Below are 22,050 nucleotides of genomic sequence, written 5' to 3' on the forward strand. Positions count from 1 at the left end.
TTTAAATTAAAAAAAAAAAAAAGGTTTTGTTAGTCAGCTAAATTGATGTGTCTAGCTGACCAGCTTAAATCCTAAACTTGAATAATTTGAGACTTGTGATTTGGAGACAATCACAAAGGTAATTGAACCCTTATATAAACGGCCTGGAGTATTCTATTGAAAGCTGTAATTTTGCTTGTTAAAGGCAAATGTAACTATTATACAAAGGGAAAACCAAATTTTTCAATTCTTTTGCTTTGTTCTCATGTTCTCCTTTTCCCTAAATGTTTGACTCTGTTTATGCACATCTGTCAAAATTTCCCCCTTCTGTTATCAAGTTATCTCACCATGGAGCTCATTAGCTGCTCAGGAAATTCACACAGGTAACAGAACTAGTAAGGTGGAGTCCTTAAAACCCAAACAAAAAAATTCTTCCTGCTCTATAAAATGTTAAACCTTTAATATACTCGAAAGAGTTGCTTATTCAAATGCACAATTATGCACGGATTGAAGGGAAGGTCAGCCTTCACTACAAACACTTCAGATGTCTGCTATACCTTGGCCAGCATGGCAAGATGTTGGTTCTGAACAATGGCTGTCCGATAGGTTGCTAATCCTCCTTCTTCCAGGCTGGGAAACAAATAGTACAAATGGACACTGAAAGAGAAAAAAGCGAGCATGTGAATAAATATGTATCACGACATTCTGTCCAAGCTCTTAGGCACAAAACCAGGCTTGGCACACATTATCTGAGCAATGGACATCAGCTGGATTGAACTAAACTGGAAAGTTGGACTAAAAGTCTTCGCAAGTTAAATAGTTAAGTGCAGTACATCAGAATGAGCTAAAAGCCAGCCAGCACCATTCACTCCAGCTTTTATGTTTATTTCTATTAAAAGGTTTCTCTGGGGCTTCCCTGGTGGCGCAAGGGGTTAAGACGCAATCTATGGGGCCTCCCCTGGTGGCGCAGGCAGTTGAGCCTGCACTGTGAAGCTGTCTGCAGCCTCTGCAGTGCCGGTTCAATCCCGGCTGGCCGGCGAGGATCCCACATGGCGTGGCAGACCTCTCCTGTCTTGCCCGCTGCTCCCCTCAGCAATGCATTTCGTCAGTCTGCCTGTCTGTTCCCCGCTTTGTCTCTGATGAATCCTCTCACCCTCCTACGCATCTGGCCTGTACCCCGGTTCTTGTATAAAATAAATAAATAAATTTAAAAAAAAAAAAAAAGATGCAACCTATGACACTAGTAGCAGCCACTGCAGCATGAGTTCAATCCCCAGCCAGGGAACTCCCCACATGGCACAGCAGACCTCTCCTGACTCGCCCGCTGCTCCCCTCAGCAGTGTACTTCAGTCAATCTGCCTGTTCTGTTCCCCGCTCTGTCTCTGGTGGATCCTCTCACCCCCCGCACCTCTGGCCTTTATCCCAGTTCTTGTATGCATAAATAAATAAATCTTTTTAAAAAATAAAAATAAAAGGTTTCTCTGATATCTGACAACACAAAGGGATGATCAACTGATCACACAAGGTGAGGAGCAAAAACTATGCTCAGAGATTGGGCTTAGAAACAAGTGCCACTGCTGGGTTGGGTTAGGAGTGGCCCCTGAGCCATGTTCTTCACGGGAACAGGACAGAGTGGCACACATGGGGGCTGTGCCCTAAGGACAGAAGGTAGGTAAAGAGAGTGTGGGGTTGGCAGAGGGCCCTAAGGAGAACCAGAATCAGTCTGAAACACAACTGTTCTCTGTAAATCTCACACCAGTTTTTAAGATCCATTAAGCTTGTTTAGTCCTTTTGTGTCCAATTGAGACAAGGCTTAGAAAACACCCGCTTTGCCTTATTATGTCCTTTTTGAGAAAAGAAATGAGCTAAAGAGAATAAACACAGCTCAAGGTAGTTCCAAGAGAAGCATATTCTGTCTCCCTATGAAAGTGAAATCATGTAAAAGTAAATGCAAATCATGTGAAAGTAAATGTAAATCATGTAAAAGTAAATGCACTTCTGGAGGGAACACACACACACACACACACACACACACACACCCCAAAATCTAGTCATTCAAATTACTTGTAAACTTCACTTCCCCTGAGATCAGACAGAGTGAGAGAGGGATCAAAGACAAATCCTAGAAAATGACATGACATTTTAAAATATCATCCCTTTCTTTACAAATTGAATGTAAGCTCTAAAGCATCTAGACCAAGACAAGCTGATCTCTTGTGGTTGTAGCAACTTGAACATAAACTTGACAGGTCGGGATGCTGGCCTTTTATCCTACAATCTTGCTCATTACAGCAGCAGTGAATGCAAGTTACGAGGGCAGGAGCCACTGACCTCAGGCTTTTAAGCTCTATGAAAGAGACCAAATACCTGCTGCGTCTGCCTTATTCGACTAATTACAAAGAAGGGAGTGTATTAAATGTTACCTATAAAATAGTTATTGAGGAACAGTAGAAACGTTCACTTACCTGGTCAGAAATTCAACAACAGCATCACCCAGGAACTCCAACCGCTCGTTGTGATTAATCCTACCAGAGAATGAAAACGATGTCTTAACATCAAACATTTACATCCCCTCCCTCTCTTCTCAAAGAAAAGAACACGAGTTAGCTCCTTCAGTAATCAAAACAGCCGCCCTTATTTCTCACAGTCAAGCGCACTGACCGCATCTCAGCCGGAGGCACAGGGCCCACTCGTGGAAGCGGAGGGGCATCCCATCACACCACGGGCAAGGCTTTCCGACCCGCCTCTTTGCCCAGGGAACCTAAAGTGAGGAGTTATCCCGCTAACAACTGTGAATCTTTCCACAGTGCTAACAGGTGGACCCAACAAAAGAGAACAATTTAGCAGAATGGAATACCAAAAAATTCAGTTTGTGTACAATATTCTAAAGGACAACTTCCCAAACTCCCAATGAGGATATGCCTAAGCTGCTTCATCTCATTATCCGCGGCCGCCCCCTCCCAGCTATGTAGCGAGCTCCTGCTCCAGAACTACGTCATGCTCTCGGAAATACAGAGTTTCCCTGAAACTCTCCGTGCGTCTGTTCAGGCCAGGCCCTCTGCTGCCCCAGAGATCCCAACCTCCCCACACTGAAAACCTACTAATCCCGCAAGGTCCAGGAAATGTTTCCCCTTACCAAAACTAATAATTGCCCCCTCGGTGAATAGCTGACATTTTGTAGCTTCATTATTGACAAAGTCACACCCCACAGGCCAAATTTCATGGGCTAGGAAACGCTGGTAATACATCTGGAGGAGTGCAGGGTTTCAGGAGTGACTTGAGAAGTGACTGGCTGACACTACTTAGGGAGAGAAAGCAGCAAAAGCAAAAGGTCTCAGGACTGAGCCCAGGGAGGGTCGCAGTTGAAATCAAGTAGAGGGGAGGTCAGTAGTACTGGCCAGAGAGGAAATGGAGGTTAGTGCTATTCTCTAGCCAAGTGATGAGCACGTGTCAAGAAAGAAAGAGCTTCAAGGTGAGAAGAGAGCAGTGATTTCAGTCCAAGGAAATGGCTGAGGCCACTGGTGGGCAGTCCCGGTGAGGCAGTGGAGACAAGGATTCTGACGAGAATCACTGGGTGCTAATGTTCTACCTTGGCCATTACGAGAAGAACCTGGGAGATGGCTGCAGGATTAGCGGCAAAAGGAGAAAATGTGTAACAGGAAGGGGAGGTAATAAGAGAAAGAAACCAGAAAAGACAGTAACAATTGTGAGAAGGAAAGAAGGGCACTCCAAGCCCCTGGGAATCTGTGCAAAGGAAGGGACAAGCCTGGGCCTGAGCAGGAGCTCGCCTCCCTGGCTCCCGGGACTTCCTTAAATATCTCAGACATGACCCTTGGATTCTCAAATCATTTAATAGCTGACTGTCAAGTCTAAGCCTGTCTCGCTTTCCAGACCATTCTTTATCTGCTGTCATCGTACCCACCAGTTATCTACTTTAGCAGCAATTCAGACCTCAGAGTTGATGGAACTCTGTTCCGTGCTAGACACACACCATCCCTCCCATGCCTTCTCTCCCAAATCCCGTTCATTGTTAGGGTCCTCTGGGAAGCTGCCTAACTACTGGAGCTCTCAAGGATGTTGGCTCACCCTCAATGAGCCGCACCCCTTTTCCAACATCGCTTAACATTGGTTACTCAATGTATGCCAAAATTAAATACTACTTTGACTGTTCATTTTATGTGTGCCAGTTTAGTTTACGTATTTAAAGTCCCCCTGTAGTTTCAGCATATATAAAAAAATAAATATTGGTAAGTTAAATGACTCATGACTAGAATACCAAATCATCTACTTGGTAATCTGAGTTCAATTTCCTATTATTTCATATTATCTCACAAGTAAGTTTACTTTCTACCTACCATTCCTCTACATTTCGATTCTAGAAGAAAAATGAACAAAATAGGAGAAAATTGGAAAGATGTGTGCAATAAAGAAGTGATTCTGAACCCAGTTTCCATTTATCACCTTTATTTATGGGAAGAAGGCATGCTGGCGAGCAGTTAATAACCAATAATGGGAAATGGGGGAGATATTATGCCTGTGCTAAAGAATTTATAACCTTGCAGAGGGCAGAAGGGAGGGAGGGAAGGAAGGACCACTGGGCCCTAAAACATACTTTTATTATTATTTCTACCAAATACATACTAGATTTTAAAAGAGATTTTATTTTTTGTTACTACTCCACTAGCCATGGTTGACTAAAAAGTTCCACAGCGGAACGCAGAACATTAAAAAGCAAAAAACTTTTAGAAGCTCTCCAGTACTGTGATCTCACTTGCTGCCAGACACACCAGAACTGCAAACGTGTGTGTTGCTCTCGAAGCAACAAGCAGCAGTCTTGTTGACTTAATGTCATCAACCTTAATAAGCTATTGTCCTGAGATGATAGGAACTAAAAATACTAAGTTTTAAAAGGAAAGAAATTAATATTCCCATATTCTTTCTCACAAGCCACTAAAAGCAATATGCATTTTCTTTGATGGAGACTTGATTTTCTTCCCACCAGTTCAGAGTGCCACACAGGAAAATCTACTGACCCCAGGAAGCAAGAAACCCTGGCAGGGGCCAGCAGGAGGAGACAAACCATAGCTGGATTGTCTTACATTTTAATAAAAAAAAAAAAAAAAATACGGTATCAAGTCAAAGGATAAGAGCTACTTTGAGACATACACAATGTTGAATGAAGTCAGTGGCATATATTTTAATTTCTTTCATAAACTTGTAGGGAAACAAGAACGAGGTCTAGGATTTTAATAACCACAAAGTAAGACTATTATTCAGTCTGTTAAAATATGAAGCCATAATCCTAAAATGGTGGACTGAACAGTGAGCCTGCCGTCCACTAAATGAGCTGGCCATGGCCTGCATGTTTGTCTGTATCTACACTGTGATTAAACTTTGCAATAAGCCACAAACAAAAACGAGGATTAAATACCACCTTAGTTTATTATTATACTGGACAATTCCTAACCCAGTGGTTTCATCTGGAAAAGTGGACAGAGCGAGCTGCTAGTGCTTGTTGACTGCAGTAGCCAATCTGTTGTTTCCTCTTTCAGAGTTTATACATCCTTTAATCACCCCCTTTATAAATACTAGCAAGCTCCAAGATAAGATGTTTACTGAACAGTAAACATTCTATTTGTTTTTAAGAAGTGAATCAACAGTGGTATTATGAAATCTAGATTAACTGTAACATTTATATGGGACATTTGGTCTGAGGAATTCAAAGTACTTTATAAAATCACAGCCGTCTCCCTCTAACAGTTATATTGTAAGGTGTCAATCACTCCTTGGGAGACCATCTTGGGATGGGCCAAGTCCAGGGGTAACTGTTAGACTAGTGTGAGGGTCCAGACAACACCTCACCTGTGCATGCCAAGCCTTAGTCAGTGACTGGCAGAATTAAGAGTAAGGAGGAGCCATGGAGGTCAGTCAAGCCTCCCACCCAGTGCAGCATTCCCTCTGTTTATTACATCTACAGGGCCATTTGGAGGGAGAAGAGGTTGCAGAGCTACTAGATCTCGGGCCCTCTAGATTCATGGATCCCAAAGTAAGCCTCTGAGACTTAACTTGAAGCATTTGTTAGTAAATCCACTGAGTAGAATTCACATATATTCAATGCATATTGTTATTGTATTTTTAATGCAAAATATTTACATATGATGCAATATAAATATATTTTGCAATCACCATTTCCCCAAACACAAAGAAAGCAGTAAGTACGCCACATGTACCTCTCTGTTGGGCACCAGATTCTTAGACATTATGTCCAGCAACGGCACTTCCAGTCAAACAGCAAAACAAAACAAGAGTGCTTAATTCCCTCATTTTTCCATTATCAGTCTTCTGGTCCCTCACTCCCAAAGGTCTTACTGATAATACGTGGATTACTTGAATCCCACCAAATGCCTAATCCTTCAGAGACTCTTCTCGGGGTAACATTTCACTGCAATTTGCATGAGTTAAATATAACTATACAGCTGAGATTTATGTGGTTAAAACAGTGACACGTTTCAAAATTATGGGTGGCATATTCACTTGAGATGATGCCGGCATATAAATAAATTATTTTGAGAGGCAGACAGGTTTTCATTTATTAATTTTAAGCTTTCATGTCTTTGGTAAATCCTCACTGATCCCAAATCAGATTAAGTAAAATACTAACCGGCCATGGCTCAGACCACGACCCTTCTTAACTCCTCCGTTTCCCTATTTCAAGTAAACAAGTAAATAACCAAGGATAAAAAGTAAAAACATGAATGACATCCCTTCCTTTAATACTTTTCCGGAGCCCTCCTCTATGAAAGGCACGTGTTGCAAAAGAAAAGGAGGTTTAAAAAAAAAAAAAAAAGTATGTCCATAGATTTTCACAATGCTTACAGTAAAGAAAATCAGCCTACAACACAATCACAACACACAGGAGAACTAGAACAGGCACCGCGAGGTAAACAGCAGCGGCTGTCACGGGGTCACAGGGCATTCCTCAGGGAGCTGCACTTGACTGCGGGCATTCGGGAAGACAGAAGAGACACTCGCAGCATGAGCCAGTGGCCTGCGGCCAGGTCATCGGTACTGGGATTGCTAGGCAGTAAGATGTCACAGGAAGCTTTTGAAACAGGTTACACCTAAAAATTAGAATCAAGGCTCCAGAAAGCAAGATGGATTTAGAGGCAGACGAAAGGGAAAACAGGTAGAATGCAGTCACTAATTACACTGCAGGACAGTCAGGGGTGGGAAAGGCAGTTTTCAGGGGGGACAAGAAGGAGACTTTGTCAAGAGCCTCTCCTCCCCCAGAATGCTCTGTTTCTGTAACTTCAGTGCCAGAAACAGACTCCCCAAAGAACCTCCTTGTACACATGCTCTCTCTTTGCCTTCTCAAGTCTCTATTGAGACTCCCTAGGCTAGCCTAGGGAGGAGCTATATCCACTGACACTTGCAATTTGATTGTGTTTGCTTCGAAGATATACAAACCCATGCAAGGAGGAGAGCTACTGCACCCCATTTTACAACAATCTCAGAAATAAACAGGACAGAGGGTAAATCATTTCCAGTGACCTCGATTATTCAACAGTGTAATACTGACCTATAATCCCTAAACAAAGACCAGATCTCCCCTTGGCCCCTTGGCAGTTGTGTGAGTGTGTTTTGTTTTGGGCCCTCACGGAAGCACGCGGCAGTCATCCTTCCATTAAGTTATTTATGTTTACAGCACTCTCACTCCACACCCCAGCCCAGGTGGTCGCCCCTCCTGATGAGTTTTGTCTCACTTGCCTTTGCATTCCCTAAAAGGCTCACAAACTGCCTCAAGTTCCAAGGCACTGGATAAATATGTGCTGAGTTCAATTTGTGTGCAGCTTCTTCAGTAGCACTTGCAGGGCTGTGCGCAGCTGGGGATCGCTAGAGTGCAGCTGTCAAATAGCAGCCGCAGACTGGAGACTAGGAGAGTCCTTCTGAACAGAAACTTGGGGTCAACTCTGCATCAGCAAAAGAGATCAGACACACGGCAATAGGCTCTCCACAGAAGAAGCAAGGGCGAAAGCCAAAGGAGGAGACCATCTGCTTATTCTCCACCAATGGTATCATTTTCAAAATGGTAAAAATCAGAACCCTTTTCTTGGGTATCATTCCTTTTGCTGTAGTATGAAAGCCACCTTTTTGTAATAGAGAAAAAGAAAACAAAAATCGATGCTACCCAAAGACATAATTTATACACCAATAGCTGTGGATTAAGTGGATATGGGAAAAATAACAACCTTGTGCTTTCATCATTGAAAAGTGAGGGTCTCTGGTCTGTGCAGCCTTGCTCCAGCAGGGACTGAGGACCACTCAGGACTCCTCTTACTAAAGCAAAGAGCTGGTCAGCTGGCAAGCCTATGACATGGCAGGGTAAAAGGAAACCATGGCCACACGACCTCTGTGGGTATGATTAAGGCTCTTTTAATTAGGCAGCTCTCTCCTATCTTAGACTCTCCCAGAATACCACATTAAGGCACACGATTATCTTCAAACTGAAAATTTGGAGTTTTATCCGACCTTTCCTGACTGAAGAGTAAAGACAGTTTGGTTTGTGAGAACCTCAAAAGAGAGCAGCAGAAGGCAGAACAATTTAAAGAGAAAAGTGATCTAAGAAGAATATGGTGGAACAGGAAGCTATGCCAGCTATGCCAGGGCTTTCTCATCGCTGTGGACACCAGTTATTAGTGGCAGCAATTATCTCAACTCTCTGTCACTTCTAACATTGCTCAGAGTGACAAGCCCAGTTATTCAATTTTTCAACTCCCCACTTAAAAAAGGAAGCCACCCTCAAGCAATTTTCTCTACTGACTTTCAAAATATAACCTGTTGTACTTCACATACAAAGACAATCCACCTGAGAACAGCCTTTGGGCATTAGGCATCCAGTTTTCCAAGGTGTTGAGTTTAATAGAAATTGACTAGCCCATTTTCTTACCAGAGACTTTGGAAGTTCAAAGCTACATGAAAGTGAGAACGCTAATATATGATGGTATCTCTTATAGGCAAGAAATAAAATAAGAAAAACAAACATAAAATTTTCCGACCCGTTGTGTCAGGCTAGTATTATCCTAATAAATGAAACCAGAAAAAAACATCACAGGAAAAGAAAAATCAGACCAGCAAATCTTATGAATGTCAACATAAAAATCCTCAGCACAACACTAGCAAACTAAACTCACAGCACATGAAAAGGATTATACACCATGATCAAGTGGGAAAGCATGGTTGGTTTAACACCTGAAAATCAATGGACACAACATACCACAGAAATGAAAGAAACACATGATCATTCTAATAGATGCAGGAAAGCATTTCAGAGAACTCAACAGACTTTCATGATAAAAACATTCAGCAAACTAGCAATGGAAGGCAACTTCCTCATCCTGATAAATGGCACCTGAGAAAATCCCAGAGCTAATAGCAAACTAAATAGTGAATGAATAATTTCCTCTTTAGATTGGGAAGAAGAATGGGATCTTCTCTCACCAATATGATTCAATATTGTGCGGGAAGCTTTTAGCCAAGGCAACTACACGAAGGAAAAAAAAATTTTCTGGCCAAATTCCTGAGATGAGATGAACATATACAAAATGAAACTTAAGGCATCCACTAAAAAAATATTAGTGCTAACAAATGAATTCACGAAGATAGCAGTAAACAAGAATAATATAAAAAATCAATTATATTTTTATACACTGACAGCGAGCAATCCAAATATGAAACTAAGAAAATTCATTTACAACAGTATGAAAATGAGCAAAATACTTATTAAATAAATCTAGCAAAGGATAAGCAATACTCTGAAAACTACAAAACGTTGAAAGAAATTAAAAAAGATAAAAACATCCAATATTAATACTTAATATTAAGAACGTAATTGATCACAAAATGATCTATCGATCATAATCCTTAACAAAATCCAGCTGGTTTCATTGCAAAAAAATTTTAATGAGCTAATTAAAAAATTCATGTGGAAATGTAATAAATTCAGAAGAGATTTCAATCTTAAAAAAAAGAAAGTTAGATGTATTAATTTCAAAACTTACCACGAAGCTACAATAATTAAGACAGGTGGTGGTACTGGCATAAGGACAGACATAGATTAATGGACTAGAACTGGAAATCTAAAAGTAAAATCTCAGATATGCCAACAATTGATTTTCAAAGGGTGCCAAGATGATTTAGTGAGGAAAGATTAGCCTTTCCAACAAATGGTGCTGAGACAGTTGGCTATCCACAAGCAAAAAAATGCAGCTGTGTATAATGTCATATTATACACCAAAATTAAAATAGACAAAACAGCTAAAAATAACTGGAAAAAAACTATAAAACTTTCAGAAAACATAGAGGTAAATCTTTATGACTTTATTTAGGCATTGTTTCTTAGAGTTGACATCAAAAGCACAAGCAACAAAATACAACAAAACCAACAATTAAATTGGATTTCATCAAAACCTGTGTGCTTTCACGGATACATCACAATTGCTAAACAACAATCCAGAGAGCAAGGAAAAAAAATTGCAAATACTCTGATAAGGAACTTGTATCTGGGATATATAAAAAATGTAATTGTAACTCAACAACAAAAAATAACCCGATTACAAATGGGAAAAGCATCTAAACAGACATTTGTCTGGAGAAGATATACAAAAAGCCAATAAGCACATGGAAGATGCTCAACATCATGAGTCATCAGGAAAATACCCACAGAACCACAATGAGGTACCACTGCATACCCTTCCAGGCTGTGACTCACAAAGACAGATAAAAAAGTTGGAAAAGAAGTGAAGAAATGAGAAGCCTTTTATATTGCCACGGGGATATAAAATGGTGCAAGTTCTCCTGGCCGCCTGTTACCCTACAGGTTCCTCCCTTCTTTCTCCTTTTCCTAATAAACCTGTCCTTTTCAAATGTGAAAAAAATAAAACGGTGCAGTCACTTTGGAAAAGTCTGGTTAAACAGAGTTACTAGATGACCCAACAAATCGTACTCACAGCACATACCCAAAAAGAATCAAAATATATGTCCAACAAAACCCGACATAAATATTCATAGCAACATCATTCATAATAGCCAAAATGTGGGAGCTACCCATGGGTCCATCGACTGAGGAAGAGATAAGTAAAATGTGGTATATTTTCCCATGGGACATTACTTAACAATAAAAAGGGATAAATATATGTATTTAACATGCATAAATCTTGAAAACATTATACTAAGTAAGAGAAGCCAGTCACAAAGGGCCATATCAATATAATACCACTTACAAGAAATGTTTATAATAAGCCAATTCATGTAGACTGAAAGTAGACTGGTGGTTGCTTAGGACTAGGCAGGCTGAGGGGAATGGGGAGCACAAGGTTTCTTTTTGAGGTGATGAAAGCGTTCAAAAATTTGACAGTGATGATGGTTGCACTATTTTGTGAAAAGGCTAAACATCATGTTGTATGTCTGGGTCAACTGTATGGTATATGGATCATATCTCAATAAAGCTGTAATAAAATAAAATCTAATTTACCTTGAAGGAGTTGGATCATCCTGGCCAAGGCGTGACATGATATTTATTAAGGTATTAATTCCTATCAAAAAAAAAGAACAAAACCACAAATAAACACTATTAGAAGCATTCTAGCACCATCATCTGATAAGAGAAAGAAATTCACCTATCTCATCCCGGTTTTACTTTTAAAAGGTTTAATTGCTACATGTCTACAAGTTTAATCAACTTAGTTACTTAAAATACTTGAGAGGAGAAAGAAACTTTTTAAAAAACTCGCATCCACTTATTACAAAGTGAAGATAATAACAAATGGATCAGAAAGCATTAAGAATTAGAATCAGGGGCCTCCCTGGTGGTACAGAAGTTGAGTGCTGGGTTGCGAAGCTGCCTGCAGCCTCTGCAGTGCCTGTTTGATCCCCATCTGCTCCCCGGCCACCGGAGGAGGGTCCCACATGGCACGCAGACCTCTCCTGCCGCGCCCACTGCTCCCCTCAGCAGTGTACTTCGGTCCTTCTGCCTGCTCTGCTCCCCGCTCTGGCTCTGGTGAATTCTCTCACCCTTCCCGCGCTTCTGACTGTACCCAGTGCTTGTATAAATAAATAAATAAATCTTAAAAAAAAAAAAAAAAGAATTAGAATCAGTCACCCAGAAAACCGTTCCTGGAGGGCCTTCACTTTTTTTTTTTAACTTTTTTTTTTTTTAAGTTTATATATTTATGCATACAAGAGCTGGGGTGTAGGCCAGAAGTGCGGGGCGGGGGGTGAAGGGGTAGGGGTGGGGGAGGGGTGAGAGGATTCACCAGAGACAGAGTGGGAAACAGAACAGGCAGACTGACTGAAATACACTGCTGAGGGGAGCAGCGGGCGAGACAGGAGAGGTCTGCCGCGCCATGTGGGTCAGCTCCCTGGCTGGGGATGGAACTGGTGCTTCAGTGGCTGCGGACAGCGTCATGGTGCTGAGACTTAACCCCTTGTGCCACCAGGGAAGCTGGAGGGGCTTCACTTTACATCAGGGGACATAGGCCAAACACAAGAGTAGAAACCACACATACCTTTCTTCCGCATATGCATGTGATGAACTTTTCTGTCTCCATACTTAGGCTGTCGGATTCCACAGTTAGACAAAGAATTCCTGGCATGATCAGGATTCATTCCAAAATTTAAGTGGTGACTGGGATGAGTCATGGCCAGCTAAAATATCAGTGAAATAAGTTCAGTCTTAAAAATCCAAGAGAAGTGCCATCTTTATATCCTCTCAAATGAAATGGGAAAGAAATCTTTCTATCTTGATAAATTTTAAGCCTGATTTTTCTATCTTAATCTCCTCCTCTGTCAAATTTCCAGAGCTAAGGTACAAGTCCTCTTGTGAAAAGAAACCCAAAAATCCGTATCTTTCAGAGGGGAATTAGCATATTCAGCATCTGAAAAGTTTTCACAGAAAAGCTGAAAGAGAAGATTCACGTTTGATAGGTAAATTCTAGCTTTAGTCTATTTCACCAGCAATAGCATCAAGAAAAAGTGAGAAAAAGGGTTTAAAAGTGGCAGAGGCAACCTGAGTAGAGTAATGGAGAGAATTATGTTTCTAAACATCTCTACCATCTCCCATAGCAGAGAACTCAGTCCTCTATCTGTAACCTACAGGATGAATCACTGCTATCTTGTTATTATGTGAGTGTACAGGAGAGTAATTCTTACCTGTAACAGACAACGATCTTGGAAAGTATACCCTATCAACTTGTCCAGATGCATTAGGCATTGGTGGTAGCGGATATGATGGGTCAAAACAGGCAGCATCATCGCATGCTAGGATAAAAAATATTCCAATATGTTTAACTATAACACTTCACAAAAACACTTCATTTATTTTACAACAAGCAAGAACCATTTCATCTCTCAAATTCTATCTCACAAAGTCTTGAAACAATCTGAGGGTTGTATGGCATCCTGGGGAATCCTCCAATAGGGGTTGGGGCGGGGAGGCAGGATATAGCTGTTAGAAAGTACGGCCTCTGGAACCAGAATGTCTGCACCCAAATCCTGCTGTTGCCCATTCACTGTGGGACTTGAGATGAGTTATTTAACCTGTCTGTTTCCTCACTTTAAAACGGGACCAGGATAGCACCTGGAAGCATAGTTAAAAGTATTAAATAAAGAAATACAAAAATTGCTCAGAACCAGGCCCGTTAACTGTCAATTATGCAGGAACAGCTCTGGCTCATCAGTACTCAGCAGGGTAACATCAAGGAACTCACAAGGAGTTGCCTCCTTGTCCATCTTTTGAGAATGGATTAGGACACTCACCGATTCTGAGTTTGTCAGGGTCATGCCACTTTTGAGAATCTAAGAAAAATGACTCTTGCCCTAGAAAAAATGTTTATGGGCACAAAGATGCAAGAACTGCATGCAGTTTTAATAAGCTCATGGACCCCTAAAGCCCATCACTACCCTCCAGTAAAGAACTTCTCAACTAAAGATCAGTCTAAGTTTAACACTTAGTGATCTAACATTAAAAAGACAACTTTTATAAACCACAATACATGGTGCCTGAGAACAGGAAACTTATTTTGTTTCAATCACTTTTGATTTGGCTATAGATTCCTTATTGGGAGATTATTTCATGGAAGACATATCTTTCTTTTTTTAAATTATGTTTCCCTAGAATTCAAGAGAGTGAAGAAGTCTTATTCATTAGAATTGAGGGAGTGGGCAGAGCCCACAGAATGACTGACATATGCTTTATAGCATCTTAGTCTTTGAAGTATTTTAAGTTGGCATTGTTTAAAAATACATGAAAATGAGTTGACGTGAAACTACAGAAATCAGTTTTCTGTGTTATAAATGCATAAAGAAGGATTAGTTCTCCCAATTAGGACCTCTAATCAGTAAAAGTTTTTTTCTCAGCTCAACTCAACAAATACATATTGAGCACCTCCATGTGCTGGGCTTACAAGAGCTGAGGAAGAAAAAAAAGATGAAGATTAGTTTTTTGTCATCAACGGCCTCCACAAGATATGCCATCAAGACCTGAATTACTGGCATGTTGTCCAACTTGTTTTTGTAAGTGCTGTATTAAAAACAGCATAATATGAAAACAAAGTATATGGCCAAAGTATAATAAAGTTTTTCAGGCATTTAAATGGTAGGGAGCGCAAGAAGTTGATGCTGTAAACTCAAGGTGAAAGAGTTATGAAGATCATGCAGCACAACTATCTCTAAAGCGCAAACTCAAACTGGTGCATTATGTCCTTTATTTAATACCGCCAGTGAAAGGGGATCATTACCTGTCAAGAAAAAAAGACCCTCTTTAGAGTAAAAATTATTAACATTAAGCCCAAATCTGCCTCTTTGGAGATTTACCCCTATGAACCTAGTTGTACAGCTGGAGACATACAAAATACACTGAATGGCTCAGTCTTCTCTTAGCTAACCTAAGTCTTATTTCCTTTAACTATTACACATGTGAATCAATTCTGAGACCTTCACCATTTTCTCTAAACTGACTCCAAATAGAGCCAGTCTCTCTTCCCAAAGAACATTTTTCTTGGGAATACCATGGAAAGGTACATAAGACCCAGGTCCATCATGTATCCCAGATAGCCAAAGTCTCAATTTTATCTACAAAACTGTTATCTCTCAGAAGTATTGGTAAAGTAAAGAAAATCAAGGTATAGAAAAGTATATAAAATGCCAATGTTGATTGAAAAGGGGGGAGAGAGTGTATGTGTGTGTACTTACTGTAAACTATTTTTTTAAAATGGTTAAATGGCAGGGGTGAGAAAGGACAAGAACAGTTTAGAAGGAATAGATTTACTGGCTCTGTAAATCTGAGTTTGGAATTCTGTAGATTTTTAGCAATCATGAAAAACCTAAAAAAATTTTTAAAGGAAACCTTAAAATCAAAAGTAAAATGAATCTGTGTATCCAGTTTGAGGCCTAAGCACAAAGACCTTACTTAAGACACAGTAACGTGAATATCTGTACCTGGTACGATTAACCTACAGATAATCACAGACATAAAGGAATACCCCAAACAGGAAACTACATTTCCATAAGTAAAAGCTTTCTGTAAGATGTAGGTATAATAAAGAAACCATTCTGACCTCCTGATATGAATGAGACAGTCCAAGAGAAGTTAACTGTTCAACTGACACAGACAGCAGTAGCAGATTTCATAATTTTCGCGTGGAGTCCATGATTTGTATAATCATGTTTTTTAACTATTCCCATATTTATCAACAAAATGACCACCTAAAAACCATTCTGGAATAAGGAAGAGCCCAAATGCATAATATTCACAGCAAAATGTACTCAGCTTGAGTCACAAGTCAATAGTAAGTTCATTTACTCTTGTCATTTTCCCCAAAGTCATTTTTATCTTATGCTAAGTTTTTGCATTTAAAATTTGAAGTTGGTAATGAATGAGTTGAGGAGCAACACCTCCAAATTCTCTCAAGATGGCATTTCTTTAAGTTGATGTTTTATACTCAGTGCATGTAACAATTTACTTTCACAATCCAACACTATTCACTGATGGTGAAGTAATATTTAATATGTCAAGAAACAGATACTTCCTGCAGTTCTAACATTGAGAGCTAGAGAATATCTCTACAACGATTTGATTTGTGTGTGTAAGGACTCTTTCACTAAAACATGCTGGCTTTATGATTTTATTTTTGCTGTTAACAGTCCCCGATCCCACCACCCCCACATTGCCACCGTGTTCAGATTTCTTTCTCTTCTGCTTTAAGCAAGTTCTCAGGTAGCTGGATGGCTCACTCCATATAAGCAGCACTTTTTTTTTAAACAAACTATTAAGTTGTTCCTGTATGCAGCACTGAACTCATAAGCAGTAATTTATATTCTTTACTAAGTCTTTTACATGTGAGGATAATTTTACTGAAATCTTAAAAGCCTTCCATTAGGAAGACCAGAGAATGGAAGCATGGCTTCTGAGCAGGTGGCAGTTATCTTTGGAAGCGTGGGAGTCCTACAGGAGGAGCAACTATTATTAGATGAAAACATATTCACCCTCAAAGAGTTTAAATCAAGATAAGCTTCTTTGACCAGTTCATCAAAGGAACTGATCGGGAGTTTTTGCTTATCCATCTCAAAACGGAATGTCAAGTATGATAAACAGAGAGAGAGAAATCAGAGTCCTTCAGTTGCTCCTAATCTGAGGTGCCAGAGCAATGGTGACACAGCTAAAGAACATAAAAATGCAGTGGACAGACTACTTAGCACCCTTGTTTTACCAAAAGAAAGGGAAAGGGGCTCAGTGTTTTTAAAAAAGTGTATCCAGTGGAATGAAACTGCCGTAGGGACTGCTACATGGGGGTGGGGGGTAGGATATCAAGTACAATGGGAATGGGATATATTCTCCACCCACAACCCACAACACCCACCAGTCATTTTTTATCTTTTTACAAATTAGGGCTCCACAGGATTTTGTTTAAAAAAAAATGTTAACCAAAAAGTCAGATTTAAAAACCACTGAAGGGGGCCTCCTTGGTGGCGCAAGGGGTTAAGATGCAGCCTATGAAGCTTTCCGCAGCCACTGCAGCACGAGTTCAATCCCCAGCCAGGGAGTTACCCACATGGTACAGCAGACCTCTCCTGACTCACCCGCTGCTCCTCTCAGCAGTGTGTTTCAGTTAATCTGCCTGTTCTGTTCCCCACTCTGTCTCTGGTGAATCGTCTCACCCCCACACCTCTGGCCTGTACCCCAGTTCTTGTATGCATAAATAAATAAATCTTTAAAAAAAAATAAAAACCACTGAATTAGAAGGTCTCTAGTTCTTAATGCTCACACAATTTTGTGATCTCTTCAAGCAATCACCTTTGCCTTATCACTGAGATGAACACATTTAGAGTAGACTGCTCATTTTTCTTATATTTTTAAAGAGGATTTTATGTTGGTTTTGGAGAAACAGTTACAAACAGAAAACTGGGTGATACTGCTTCAAGTGGTCCTAAGAGAATTAATGAAGTAAGGTAATTCACTTCTGAAAAGTATTTAAGGTAAAAAATATTGGTTGATGGCCATAATAACTGTGACTTAGAGGATGTAGCTAGATATCTCTACAGATGATTATTCTCAAACTATTTAGCAATTCTGCATCAATAACAGTTTATCTTAATGTAAAAATATTTAGCTTTGGATATCACATGGTAAATGAATCACAGCAATAACTTTAATTATAGAATTAAATCCTACTGTTCGATATAATTGATATAAAAAAATTGATATAAAAAAACTCATAATGATGAAATGAACACCAAAGAATGCCTGAACTTACAATACATGCAACCATCAAAACAAATAAATGGAAGCCCAGAAGAATTCTTCCAAAAGGCTGAACTCAGCAAGCTGCATTATTATAGACTCATAATCTGTATTATAATTCCTTCAGAGTGCAAGCAGGATCAACTGCAACTACAGAGTCAAGTGAAAAGTCAAAGAATATGCTGGGGTTGGTAATCTTTAATCTGGCATAAATTCTACCAACAGGGGAAGCAAAAATACTAGTGAGTCAGTTATATATAACTTAAATATTCCTCTACGGAGTCCATCTAAGGAAAAAATAATGTCACTTGGTTCAAATATGAAATTTAAACTGATTCTATTCATTAATGTCTTTGGTTCACAGCAACATAAGTTTGAGTCTTTGGTCTGGAAAGTGTGTACACACCGCCTTCAAGAGTCTACCTGGGGGCCTCCCCGGTGGCGCAGCGGTTGAGCACTGGGTTGTGAAGCTGCCCGCAGCCTCTGCAGCACCGGTTCGATCCCCAGCTGCTCCCCGGCCACCGGAAGATGGTCCCACATGGCACGCAGACCTCTCCTGCCTCCCGCTGCTCCCTTCAGCAGTGTCCTTCGGTCCTTCTGCCTGCTCTGCTCCCCGCTCTGGCTCTGGTGAATTCTCTCACCCTCCCGCGCTTCTGACTGTACCCAGTGCTTGTATGAATAAATAGGTGGATCTTAAAAAAAAAAAAAAGAGTCTACCTGTACAGCTGCAGGGGTCTGTCTGTTGATAAGCACCTATACATCTCATTGCAATTAGACAGGCATTTCAATTACAGATCTGCCTTCATTCAACATTCAGAGCCAGAACTTAGCAGTACTGAATGCCCCCTAACCCAAGCAAAAACAGACACAAAAATCTACAAGACTGACAACAAAAACAAGACCCTAGTGATAGGAAACAATTATGGTGGGTGTTCCACTTAGCTGCAAGGTAATATGTTCTGAAACACTTTTCAGAATTAGAACAACTATAATACAGAAGCCTTTTAAAGGAAGCAATATATGGGTGTAATTGTGTTCTCAGAAGCATCATCACCTGACAGACATCAGAACGGATGCCAGTTTTCCAGAATCCTTGGCTACTTAGCTCCACTGTTACTTCTCGCCTCATGGTATTCTTCTGTCGAATTTTTTGGAGTGCTTCCTAGAAAAGAACTCATTATGATGAGTAACCTGACAGTTGTAAAAGCAATATTGAGCCAAACATCAAGCATTAAAAAATAAGCTGAATTCATTATCAAATTTACATTCAGGTACTCAAACCTTTTCACATAAAATTACAATATTTTATTTGAAATGAAGGCCAGGATGCTCAAGGCCCTGGGTATAAACCAGCCTTTCCTTGTAACCACGTAAAAAATCTAAACCAAATCTACCATTCTGGTGAGTCCAGACAAATTGTGCTTGGGATTTGAAATTAGCAGGTAAAAATTATATGCTTATTAATTCTTATGTTAGGCATTTACAGTTAAAAATAGATATAAAGTAATTTTGGTTTTGTGTGCACACAACTCAATAAAAATCTCCTAAGGAATTCTTAACAACTGGAGGCGCAAAGACTGCCACTCCCACCACCACCAAGTTCCTACTGCAGGCCAATCACTAGGAGGAAAGTTAAATGGAACACTTTAGAAGTCCGCACCAGCACCTTTTTCCCCGGGTGCACCAATCGAGGGTCACTTCAGTCAGCCTATCTAGGCCTTATTTCCCTCCTTTATAAATAAGCTGACTGGCTCCAATCACAGTCAACAACAAAGACAGAATTCAAATACGTTTCCCCACTTCAAAGCCTTGCTTTCTTACACAACCATGGAATAAAACGTTTTATTGAGACAAAAATCTGTATTGATACTGAAACCATTTGTTCTTAAAGTTAAAATGAAAACATAAATGATTCTAGAATACTGGGAAAATATTATCCATTAGTAAAAAAACATGGAGTTTGGGATATAAAATCTTATTCTGCCTTATTATACTGATAGCATATAGAGACAATATTTATCAACCTTAAAACTGAGAATATTGAGTAAAACTCGGTCACATTATATACAATCTTATTCATAATAAAAAGCTGATTCTGCAAGTTTTACACTTTCTATAAAAGATATGTTTGGCCCTCAGTGACAGCAGTCTATTAAGAAGCTGGACTTCTTGGGGGGAAATGTTTCCTTAAGATACTAAAATATGGGGGGGAAGGGGAATCAGTATACTAATGTGAAGAGAGGAATAAAGTATCATTTTTGTAAAAGTACTTTTCTGTCTATTCTTAGAAGTACAGTGCAATGCAGCAGTCTTGAAATAAACCTGAAGTTCTTCCTCAGTAGTCACAGAAGAATGGGGTTCATACCAACCTCTCTCTGGGCCAACTTCTGCTTGTCAGTTTGTTTGACTTTGGGGCTATTTGCTAGGAGGTGGCGAAGTTTCACATAACTCTTCCACAACTTCTGGTATCTAAGGAAAAGGACAGACAGACATCTTAGACAAAGAGAAAAGGACATATTAAGTGCAATAAAAGCAGTTGTTTCAATAGGCCTGTGCAATCATAAATTGCATTCTTTTGAATATCCTTAATGGCAGCAAACCTTCACTCTAAGAAAGGATATGATTTGGGGGTTGAGGGCAGGATGACCAACAGTCATTTGGAACCTGGCAATTAAGATGGCTACTGTTTATCTGGTTTCAAAATAAGGTGTCACTATATAGATGAATTTCTCTGGGAAGAATTCCAAAGATGACACATAAAAACCAATAAAAACATGTAGTATTTCTCACTGTTACTTCTTTGAATGTGACACCTTTTATTTAAATTTGTATTTTCTGGTGTTTGTTGAAAGACCCTTTACTTGATAAGGCCTGTCAACTGCCTACACTGAAAGTAAAAGTGGGAGAGTGTTAGGAAAGAGAACCCCGTTTGTGCCGGTATCCAAGCTCTATAGCTGTGTCCATTTTTCCACTGGGAAAGGAAAAAGACAAATGGCAAATATCGATTTCTATATCTCATGACAAGAATAAGCATACTTGTAGCCAAACATGTGGTACCTGCATGGGCCTAAAGGATACTATGGAAGCCCTTGGAAGTGAAGAGAACATGCCGTCCTTTACCAATTCACACTCCTGCCAGCTCAGAGTCCACGAGAGCCTAATCACATTCTACTAACATTTTTCTGACAAGAAGGGACTTTTAAAGGATTTTCTGATATATTGAAACTGTTCCTTTCTTGGCCTTAGTTGGAGCTCTCCGTTTTGATAACAATTCTTTTAGAGAATGGAGGAAAGAAAGAAGTACTTACACAGTGCCTGCTTCACTGCTTCATACTTTTATCCAAAGGGGGGAAAAAAAGAACAAAACCCTTTAGCCTCTTCTAATAGATCAGCCAGAATTGTATTTATGAATTGAAAATCTCCCATGCCCTTTTCTCCCACTATGAATCCTTAAAAAAAAAATTAAGTCAGGAAACTGTTTAACAAAGTAGAAATCCTGAAGAACATAATGGTATATATTTCCATTCCCACACATCCTCATCTTCACCCAGAAAAATACTAACATGCCAGTTGGAAAACCCAAATGTGAAAGGCAACGTCAACGCTAAGAGTCAGATATCATGGGCATTTCCTCTCTTGGTCACCCATGATTTTGCATGGGATCTTGAGCTCTTATTAAAATGTCCCCAAAATAGAATTCTGCATAAGTTCAGCAGTGCTAAAAACCAATACAGTGCTATTTTCCTGTAGAGAGCACTGCAAAAATAACAACAACAATAAGTATAATGACAAACGAATGAAAAAAGGTTAAAAATGCACAGGACTCATGTTGACCATGTTTGCCAAGAATAATCTACTGAATAATAATTTCCTGCACTGAAATACGTTGAAGAAATACTTCAGGAGCTACCAAAACTTGTTTCATTTGGTAACCTAAATTTGGAAATACAGATCATTTCAGGTCTTAATTTTTTAAAGGAAAACAACCACTAAAGGGTATTCTTCTGCTAATTCAGGTGTTAGTAGAAGGTGAAATTGGCTAAGACAAACACCGAGAAATATCTTACTGTGGGTCTCCTGCATAACTCAACTGTGCAGGGCGTATCCCAAAGTGGACGATAATCGGAAAAGTAATCACATCGGGGTTGAACTGTTCACGATCCAGTTGATCGATGCGGACAGAACTTGGTTTCTAGAGAGAAACATCAAAGCCATTTATTCCCATAAGAAGTCTTTAAGTATTGACTTTAACGTAAGTAGGGGAGAAATTAATCGGA

At 39.8% G+C, this 22,050-nt stretch overlaps 1 protein-coding gene across 2 annotated transcripts in view; it reads right to left on the minus strand.

Moving 5' to 3' along the window:
• The window catches only part of DROSHA (drosha ribonuclease III), a gene marked incomplete at both ends in the record, with an annotated part of 101,689 nt that overhangs the window by 31,372 nt on the left and 48,267 nt on the right, over positions 1–22,050 (minus strand). For both annotated transcript variants that reach the window (XM_084233524.1, XM_084233523.1), the window contains 8 exons: positions 537–636; positions 2,445–2,504; positions 11,510–11,570; positions 12,543–12,681; positions 13,186–13,293; positions 18,828–18,935; positions 20,143–20,242; positions 21,841–21,965. In XM_084233524.1, the coding sequence (XP_084089650.1) occupies positions 537–636; positions 2,445–2,504; positions 11,510–11,570; positions 12,543–12,681; positions 13,186–13,293; positions 18,828–18,935; positions 20,143–20,242; positions 21,841–21,965 (801 nt within the window). The remainder of the gene's footprint in view (positions 1–536; positions 637–2,444; positions 2,505–11,509; positions 11,571–12,542; positions 12,682–13,185; positions 13,294–18,827; positions 18,936–20,142; positions 20,243–21,840; positions 21,966–22,050) is intronic.

The sequence above is a fragment of the Talpa europaea genome, assembly GCF_964194135.1.
Source record: "Talpa europaea genome assembly, chromosome: 5".
Taxonomy (NCBI): Eukaryota; Metazoa; Chordata; class Mammalia; order Eulipotyphla; family Talpidae; genus Talpa; species Talpa europaea.